The sequence below is a fragment of the Littorina saxatilis genome, unplaced genomic scaffold, assembly GCF_037325665.1.
Source record: "Littorina saxatilis isolate snail1 unplaced genomic scaffold, US_GU_Lsax_2.0 scaffold_2634, whole genome shotgun sequence".
Taxonomy (NCBI): domain Eukaryota; kingdom Metazoa; phylum Mollusca; class Gastropoda; order Littorinimorpha; family Littorinidae; genus Littorina; species Littorina saxatilis.
Window position 1 is genome coordinate 1 of NW_027128795.1, and position 10,000 is coordinate 10,000.

At 43.9% G+C, this 10,000-nt stretch overlaps 1 protein-coding gene across 1 annotated transcript in view; it reads left to right on the forward strand.

The window, feature by feature from the left end:
• Positions 1-117: 117 nt before the first annotated feature.
• Positions 118-10,000, forward strand: part of LOC138957110 (cell adhesion molecule DSCAM-like) — a gene marked incomplete at both ends in the record, with an annotated part of 14,159 nt that continues 4,276 nt past the window's right edge. Inside the window, 11 exon segments of the mRNA XM_070328277.1 lie at positions 118-300; positions 1,596-1,740; positions 2,237-2,385; positions 2,586-2,717; positions 4,662-4,829; positions 5,404-5,474; positions 5,864-6,113; positions 6,650-6,796; positions 7,254-7,409; positions 8,498-8,634; positions 9,380-9,536. Of these exon segments, the coding sequence (XP_070184378.1) occupies positions 171-300; positions 1,596-1,740; positions 2,237-2,385; positions 2,586-2,717; positions 4,662-4,829; positions 5,404-5,474; positions 5,864-6,113; positions 6,650-6,796; positions 7,254-7,409; positions 8,498-8,634; positions 9,380-9,536 (1,642 nt within the window).

The window sequence follows — 10,000 nt, forward strand, 5'->3', positions numbered from 1 at the left end:
TTTTCTACTTCAGTATTTAGTCCCTGTGTGAACAATACTCTGTACACTAATCAGCCAGTACACAGTAGCGACAAGCAACTAACCAGACGTGACATTCACGTTCTCTCTCCCCCCAAGATGCCACATCCGGGAACTACCAGCCTGTGCAGTTGGAAGGAAGGAGCGATTACATGATACAGCTAGCCAATGGGACGCTTCGTATCATCAAGGCTTTGGAGAACGACCATGGCTTCTACCTCTGTCATGCTAGCAACGGCATAGGAATTGGAATCAGCAAAGTCGTCCGGCTGGTTGTGCACAGTGAGTTTGGATTTGATAGTTTTGTTGTTGTTGTGGTGGTGGTGGTGGTGGTGGTGGTGTACGTTTGGTTGTGGTGGTGGTATTTGGCGATGGCGATCATGATTCTTATTGTGGTGTTGGTGTTTTCCCCCGACGATGATGATGATGATGATGATGACTCTGATGATGACGATGATGATGGTGAGGACGACGATGATGGTGATGATGATGATGACGGTGACGGCGATGATGATGTCTCTGTCTGTCTGTCTGTCTGTCTGTCTGTCTGTCTGTCTCTCTCTCTCTCTCTTTCGCTCTCTCTCTCTCTCTCTCTCTCTCTCTCTCTCTCTCTCTCTCTCTCTCTCACTTACTCCTCTTCCGTCTGTTCATAATCACCATTTTTAAACTGGAGAATTTAGACCTAGTGGCTTCTCCCAGATAATGATTTTGCTGATCATGTTTTGTATGGATAAACCTTTATCCTTTTGTAATAAAGTTCTGAATCTGAGTCTGAGTCTCTCTGTCTCTGTCTCTCTCTATCTCTCTCTCCCTCTCTCTCCCCCCCCTCTCTCTCTCTCTCTCTCTCTCTCTTCTTCCGTCTGTTCATAATCACCATTTTTAAACTGGAGAATTTAGACCTAGTGGCTTCTCCCAGATAAGGATTTTGCTGATCATGTTTTGTAGATAGTCTCGAGCGTGCATGCATTAAGCGTTCCATCCCCCCACTCTCGCTCATCACAAGTTGACAAATATCACGTGGGTGACGTCCGCATGGAACTGGGGTGTATAGGCGAAATTGAAATAATTTAAAATGACGGTCTGTGGCTATTCTTTATCTTCAAATTGATACAGTGGAACCCTTCATTGTGAGACCTTCAAAAATCTGGCAAAATCAGGTTTTCAATAGAAGGGGTCTTCAATCGGCGGTTAAGTCTACAGAGGTTATGAACAGAAAGTCTAAGAAGGAAAAATGTGACCCTCCACCACGGAATGAGTCGCATGTCACCTTTGCATGATTTTCATATTTTTACATTTTTCTAAAGAGTTTTTTATGCTCTACCCAGTGGTGAAAACCGTTTTAAAAAAGAGTTATAAGCCTGTGACTAAGGTGACTCTCACGCTGTTACCAGACACTCCCCGGACTTATATTAAGCCCAGCGCAGAACCGTGCGAGGTGACATGCGACTCATTTCGTGGTGGAGGGTCACAAATGGTCTGAAAGGGAAGGTGGTCTTAATCCGGGGGGTCTTAAAAAGGGGGTTCCAGTGTATTGTTGAAAGAGTATTTACACGTTTTGTTATGGCTGTCTTCCTCAGTCCCTGCAAGATTCAACGAGCCGAAACGAAACTACACGGTGCTGAAAAACCACAACGTGACCATGGAATGCCAGGCCGTGGGAGACAAACCTTTGTCTGTGTCCTGGAGTTTCAACGGAATGCCTGTATCCACGTCCCACCCCAGGTAAGCACTTTTTAAAAAAAATGTTTTTATCAGATATTATCATTGAGGGTAATTCCACATGGAGGAAAAAACTGTTATGCAAGATGAAGAAAAAAAGAAAGAAAGAAAGAGAAAAGAAAAAAATGTAAAGAAAGAAAGAAAATTAGAAAGAAAGAAAGAAAGAAAGAAAGAAAGAGAAAGAAACAAACATACATACAAACACACAAACACACAAACAACCAACCAACCATCCAAAGAAAGAAAAAAACAAACAAATAAACAAACAAACAAACAAACAAACAAACAAACAAACACACCCACATAAGGTATCTGTACTCTGGGTTTTCATTATTATTACAGCACATTTTTAAATCACATTCATTTCCACTACTTCCTGTAATTGCTAAACATTTTACGAGGAATCAGCCTTAAATCACAAGTCAATAGAATTCATTTGAACATAAATAACGAAGCTAGGCGTCTGCCGTCAAACTCACTTTGTTACTACACGTTCCAGGGCCCAAGTGGTTACCCAGAACACCCCTCGCGGCGCACTATCCCAGCTGACACTGCGGCCCGCCATGAGGAACGATACCGGCTTATACACGTGTAACGCCAAGAACAAGTTTGGTCACGGCACCCTCGTCTCAAATCTCATCGTCAACGGTAAGAACATCTGTGCACCATGTGGCAATGCTTTCATTAGAAACGAGCACAAAAAGCCTTTCCTTAATAATATTTAAACCAAAATGTGTTTATCCTTCAGTGTTTTGGGTCAATTCGGCATTCTGTTTACCACACGATATGTCTTCTGTGTTATTGTCAGCTTGCTTATGTCAATTAATGTGATTTTTCTTCTTCTGCAGAACCCCCGGAGGCAGCAACGAATCTTGAAGTGGTGAATGTGGGAAGCCGATCTGTGACTCTCAGATGGATCAAACCTTTTGACGGAAACAGTCCCCTTCTCTCATACACACTGCAGTACAAGAACGAGACGGGTGAGCGATTACAACCGGCACACTTAGTTCATGGAAGTTAAGGCTGTGAACTATGATTTTAACAGTGTGTAAGGACGTACGATTGTGTTACGACTGTTAGTTTCTGCTAGTGACAAGAGCAATACAGGGCCGGACCAAATGAGTTGTAAGGGGGGGGGTTCCTCCTTTTTTGGTGGGGCAAATCAGCGAAGTGGCGAAGCCACAAGCGCGAGCCTGCAAAGCAGGCGCGCGAACTAGGGGGGTCCGGGGGCATGCTCCCCCGGAAAATTTTTGAAAAACGGTTAAAATCTGTGCAATCTGGTGCATTCTGGGCCTTGTTTTGAGGGTTAAGAGCAGCATTGTTTTGGTGCTAAAACTAGTAAAAGTCAAAGCAAGGTACATGCTTTTTCCAGGGGTGGGGTTCCGGAACCCCTGGACCCCCCCCCTCTGGGTCCGGCCCTGCAATACTAGCCACACTCTAAACTTTGTTTGTTTGTTTGCTTAACGCCCAGCCGACCACGAAGGGCCATATCAGGGCGGTGCTGCTTTAACATATAACGTGCGCCACACACAAGACAGAAGTCGCAGCACAGGCTTCATGTCTCACCCAGTCACATCAGTTATTCTGACACCGGACCAACCAGTCCTAGCACTAACCCCATAATGCCAGACGCCAGGCGGAGCAGCCACTAGATTGCCAATTTTAAAGTCTTAGGTATGACCCGGCCGGGGTTCGAACCCACGACCTCCCGATCACGGGGCGGACGCCTTACCACTAGGCCAACCGTTCCGGTGTTTCTGCTAGTGACAAGAGCAATACTTAGTCTGAAAAATAGCCACACTCAAAACTGAAGTGTTCCACTTTTGAACACATTTTTTCGTAACCGTTTTTGAACAATCTATTACATGTACAGATGTGTTCGCCAACGGTTTAGGTGAAAAGGGGAAACCTGTGAATAGGCACGTGACTTTAGTCTTGACGATGTCCTCTTGTCAGTTTGAGATAACTTCTTGACGATGTCCTCTTGTCAGTTTGAGATAACTTCTTGACGATGTCCTCTTGTCAGTTTGAGATAACTTCTTGACGATGTCCTCAGAGGAATTGAATGAAGTGGTATACCCTGTCCCAAGACGGTTTGAGTGAATTTGTTAACAATATCCTCAGATGGTTTAAGTGAATTTGTTAACAATATCCTCAGATGGTTTAAGTGAATTTGTTAACAATATCCTCAGATGGTTTAAGTGAATTTGTTAAAAATATCCTCAGATGGTTTAAGTGAAGTTGTTAACAATATCCTCAGATGGTTTAAGTGAAGTTGTTAACAATATCCTCAGATGGTTTAAGTGAATTTGTTAACAATATCCTCAGATGGTTTAAGTGAATTTGTTAAAAATATCCTCAGATGGTTTAAGTGAATTTGTTAACAATATCCTCAGATGGTTTAAGTGAATTTGTTAACAATATCCTCAGATGGTTTAAGTTAATTTGTTAACAATATCCTCAGATGGTTTAAGTGAATTTGTTAACAATATCCTCAGATGGTTTAAGTGAATTTGTTAACAATATCCTCAGATGGTTTAAGTGAATTTGTTAACAATATCCTCAGATGGTTTAAGTGAAGTTGTTAACAATATCATCAGATGGTTTGACAGTGTGCCCAGACAGTTTGAGTGAATAGGGGAAACCTGTGAATATGCACATGCCTTTATTTTTGTCGATGTCCTGAGTTGGTTTGACATTCTTGACCGTGTGACATACGGTTTGAGTAATTTCTTTACGATATCTTCAGATGAATTGAATGAAATTGTCTACTCTGTCCCCAGACGTTATGAATTTAATTTGTAAAGATGTCCGCCGACGGTTTGAGTGAAATTCTGGACGATTTCCTGACGATTTGGATGAAATTGTATAATCTTGACCGTGTGTACAGGCGGTTTGATTGAAATTGCATACTCTGTCCCCAGACGTGTGGCAAGGAGTGCTGGCCAACGTGACGGTGCCCGCAGTTCAGCCCCAGGCCACGGTGCCCGGCCTGTTTCCCGCATTCACCTACCACATCAGAGTCATCGCCAACAACTCCATCGGCGTCAGCCCGGCCAGCGAAGTCGTCACAGCCACCACACTGGAAGAAGGTAAAGCTAGAGATCTTCTGAATTAGACTTTTGGTGTGGGGGTAGGGGGTGGGATGGGGTGATAAGTGGTTTGTGTGTGTGTGTGTGTGGGGGGGTGGTGGTTGTGTGTGTGTGTGGGGGGGGGTGGTGGTTGTGTGTGTGTGTGTGGGGGTGGTTGTGTGTGTGTGTGTGTGTATGTATGTGTGAGTTGTGTGTGTGTGTGTGGATGTGTGAGTTGTGTGTGTGTGTGTGTGTGTGTGTGTGTGTGTGTGTGTGTGTGTGTGTGTGTGTGTGTGTGTGTGTGTGTTTTGTGGTGAATTGTGTAAGAGAGCCGGGACAGCCACCACGCTGGAAGAGGGTAAACGCTAGAGATCTTCTGAATTAGCCCCGTACAAGTGTAGAGTTTTACTGTATGGGCTAGGAGTGTGAGGTGGGGTTGTGGGTAGGGTGGGTGTCTAGGTGTGTGTGTGTGTGTGTGTGGTTGTGTAAGAGAGAGTGTGTTTGTTTTGTGCGTGTGTGTGTGTGTGTGTGTGTGTGTGTGTGTGTGAGATGACTTTCATGCAGAAGATGAAATATTTATTTTTGTTTGATTCAGCTCCATCCGGGCCTCCGCCTGATGTGTCGGTCAAAGCCATTGGTTCACAGGCGCTTCAGGTCACGTGGCAGGTAAGCATTAAAATGCAAATGTATGCACATGTGTATCATATCAAACTAATGATTCGCAGATGAGTTAGTTTAACATGTATTTGTTTTATTTCTGATGTGTGTGTGTGTGTGTGTGTGTGTGTGTGTGTGTGTGTGTGTGTGTGTGTGTGTGTGTGTGTGTGTGTGTGTGTGTGTGTGTGTGTGATCTTATTCACAACTAATTAATCTAAACTTTCCTCCAATTTCTTCATCAAAAACTTTTGGTTCGACGTACTAGTAAAGGTAACGTTTTGTTTTGTCAATCATAAACGTTCCAATAATCCGACCGTTCTACCTTTTGATTCTGAATTTTAGAACGTTAGCAGTCCATCTGTTTTCTGATTTTTCCCAATGTCTTCAAACCTCTGCAGGCGCCCAGCAAAGGCATACGGAACGGACACATCATGGGGTATTACATCGGTTACCGCGAAACGCAGAGTTCAGCCCAGTTTCTCTACATCACCAAGACAACGGAGCCGGTGGACGAAGAAGACGTCATCCTCATGCACACCATCCACAACCTGAAGAAATTCACCGAGTACACCGTGCACGTCAAGGCCTACAACTCTAAAGGCATCAGTCCCCCCTCTGAAGACACCATGGTCTTCACTCTGGAAGATGGTGAGTGTTTGTTTGGGGGGTGAGGGTGATGGGGGGGGGGGGGGGGGGGGTTGGGGTGTGTGTGGAGTGTGTGTGTGTGTGTGTGTGTGTGTGACAAAGATAGAGAGAGAGAGAGAGAGAGAGAATGAGAGAGAGAGAGAGAGAGAGAGAGAGACAGAAAGAGCTACAGAGACATAGAGTGAATGAAAGCTAGAGAGAGAGAGACAGAGAGGGGTGAGGTGTGTGGGGAAGGCTGGAGATGGGCTATTAGTGTGTGTGTGTGTCGTGTGTGTGTGGGGTGGAGGTGTGGCCTTGTGTGTGTGTGTGTGTGTGTGTGTGTGTGTGTGTGTGGGGGGGGGGGGGTATGTGTGACAAAGAAAGAGAGAGAGAGGAGAGTGAGAGTGAGAGAAAGCTAGAGTGAGAGAAAGCTAGAGAGAGAGAAAGCTAGCGAGAGACCCAGCTAGAGAGAGAGAAAGCTAGAGAGAAAGACAGAGTCCGAGACTGTTTGTAGCCAAAAAACGAATCTATTGAGCAAAGTTGTATTAATTTATTTCCAGTGCCAAGCCAGCCCCCGAAGAATGTGCAAGCCACCCCGTTGAGTTCTCGCAGTATCCGGGTGGCGTGGTCACCTCCACCCCTTTACACTCTGCACGGCATTCTGCAGGGATACAAGGTGCTCTACAAGCCCGTGCGTTTGGATGAAGGTAATTTTAGTTTGTGATGTTTTTGTTTGTTTGTTTGTTTGTTGAAATGGAAAAAAAATGATGGAAAATCTCATTGTGCATGCAGCATATCCTTGCTTGTTTATGTTAAAATTATGATATGTTGGCCTGGCCGTATTCGCACTCATTTATTCATCCGCCCATTCATCCATGCATCCATGCATCCATCCATCCACCCATTCACCCATCCATCCATCCAGTCACCCATTCGTCCACTCACCAACCCACCCATCCACCCACTCATCCATCCACCTACTCACCCATCCATCAATTCATCCACCAACTCACCCACTCACCCATCCATCCATCAATGTTTCCATCCATCCATCCAGTCATGAATTGTGTATCGTCACCACCACCCCTACCATAGCAGTTCTTCTTACTTCACATTTTAGTTTTCTTTGGAACTCGATGTCAAACTATTCCTTTTTTTTAACAGACGAGAGTGACGCCAATTTTGTGACGTCATCGCGGCTAGAGGTCATCTTGTACAACCTTCAGCGCTACACCAACTACAGCATTCAAGTGCTGGCCTACACAAGAAAAGGGGAAGGTGTTCGCAGCGAGCCGATCTACATCATCACACAGCAAGACGGTAAGTTTTTTGCTTTTCTGCCATTAAAAAAAATTAACTATAAATACAGGATGGTGCCATAAGTGTTGCATATCGGAAGACGTTAATTTAGAGCTGTGCATTTAGACCGCCCAAAAGAAAACTCGATACAAAAAAAAGACTTCTGACTTTTGGTATAATAGTTGTGTGTCCTATTGCTCCATATAACTGACTATAGTTTGTAAGAAAGCGATGCGTGCAAATAGTATAAACTATGTTTTAATTGTATAAAGCCATTCTATCTGTGTCTCTGTAAGTGCTCGTCAATGTGCCGTTTTCAAAATGTGTGTGAGTGTTTGAATTTGTCTATAATTCAACGTTTCATGAACTTTCCTTTTCAACAAAATCGTTGTTTACATTGTCGATTTGTTGCATTTGCATGAGTGTGCAAGTGGGTTTGTTGAGTATGATTGTCAAAGAGAGGCTAAAGAAAATCTCGACAGATTTTGTGCAGTAAGTGATTTGATTGTTTGTATTTTGTTGGATTTATTAAGGTTTTCATTTAGGAAGTTTTGTCAATTGCAACACGGTTCTGAAAGCAAGAAAATGTGAGACTTGCTTGAACTTTGTCAAAAACTGCATAGTCAGTGCAAGCTAACAGGAAAAGAATAAACGCAAGACAACTAGGCGGCCAAAGGAAGACCCTTTCTCAATACACATCTAGGTAGATAAGTGCTTTTTTTCGTGGTTTTGTATGCAAGTGGCAACCCGTTTCCGAAAAAAAGATTTGCAATACAGGGATGAACAAAATAATCTCAAAATTTTAGCTCGCCAGCCGGGCAAGTAACGTCAAGGTAGTCATTAGCCCACCAGAAATGTCGCTGGCCCGGTACATATCACAGTTCGGCTGCATCTGCATTTTTTATGGCTTTGAAACTCGATGTTACAACCACAAGTGTTGCATTTGACCAGATTGTTTACTGGCCAGCCGGGCGAAGTGCCAGGCGGTTTCTACTAGCCCGGCGAAATGTTGTACTCGCCCCAAGCGATCGGGCGGACGATTTGGCCATCCCTGTTATACCAGCCTCACGAGCAACTGTGTGTGACATTTCCTTGTATCATGTTCACAGCACCGGAGTCTCCAGCCGCCATCAAGGCGCTCCCAGTCAACGTCAGCAGCATTCTGGTTGCCTGGCAACCGCCCAAGAACCCCAACGGCATCCTGACGCACTACACTCTGTATTACCGCAACAGCAGCGTGCCAGTGGTGAGTTGAGAAGATTTGTTTTTAAATAGGGTAAAACAAGTTTTCTGTTTAATGATATAATGGATAAGTCTATTCATCTCATGTAGCCTAGGCGCACTCATACACATTCTTTCGCATTAACAACTCATGCACACTCATATAATAATAATAATAATACGAATATTTGTAACGCGCACATGTCTCGCCAACAGGCGACCCAAGGCGCACATACACTCATTCACACACACGGAGACTTAAAGTCAGCAAGATATTGAACAACCCCTCCAACGCCCCGCATAGCCAAATAGGTTGAAGGTTAAAACCAAGACCCAACCCCTGTATCGCCGCCGCCATACTTTTATTCCACTTTCGGGGCCTTCTAACATTCTTACGTACAATGATTTTCTGTTTTGGAAAGCTTGAAGTGGTGTTGTTTTTTGTGTTTTTTAATTCCCCGTGCACTTTTCTCAGGAACTAGATTGTTGTCCTTGTTTATCGTGTTGATATATAATCTACTCGCCCTTTTCTTCTCCATCTTCTGGGTTTTTTTTTCTTTTTTCCTTTGTGTCGTCGCCGTTAATGTCTTGTTTTACTTCTTTTTTTTCGTGCATCATTTTTAATTTTTTAATGAATAATATTTAATTTTTAATGCTTGTTTTTTTTAGATTCTAATGCCGTTTTAAATGGGGTTTTCCCCATTCTAATGCAATTTATCTCTTTAGACCCCAAAGTGGCACTATAACAAAACATATGTCTCTTCGCACAGACCCAAGAGCAGTCAAGCATCTTGCCGGCGGAAGTGCTGTACGTGAGACTTCCGGGCCTGCGCGAGAACGTGGAATACTCCTTCCGGGTCACCGCCAGCACCGTCATGGGTGAAGGGGAGAGCACTCCTACTGTTGCTGCCACTCCGAAGAGAGAAGGTCAGAGAACAAATTCTGCGAGAATTAAAATTTTTTATTGTGGTTTTGAGGGGTTGGGTTTGCACACGTTTGTAACGTCTTTGCTGAGAAACATGTAAATGACCGAATACGGAAATAGAGAAAGAAATTGTTTCCATGTACTGTTAAGTACGTAATATGTTCATAAAGATTAGATATGTTTCAGGTAGTCTCATAAACATGTTTTGTCGTAGCTGAGCAAAAAGTAAGAAATCTCAACATCTCTAGGGCCAGCTTAATGAGGGCGGTGCCCATCTCTTCTCCATCAATACCTTTGGGTACAGTACAGCATAGCAACCAGCTAAATTCGTCGGTGGTTCGGTAAATTCCATGTATTCATCTTTTGTTATAGTGGTGGGGATAAAATCTACTTTGTTGACATTGTTTTCAGTTGCTACCCGCAATGCCTTAGGGTGCAGAACAGCAACCCGCTTAATTCGTCGGTG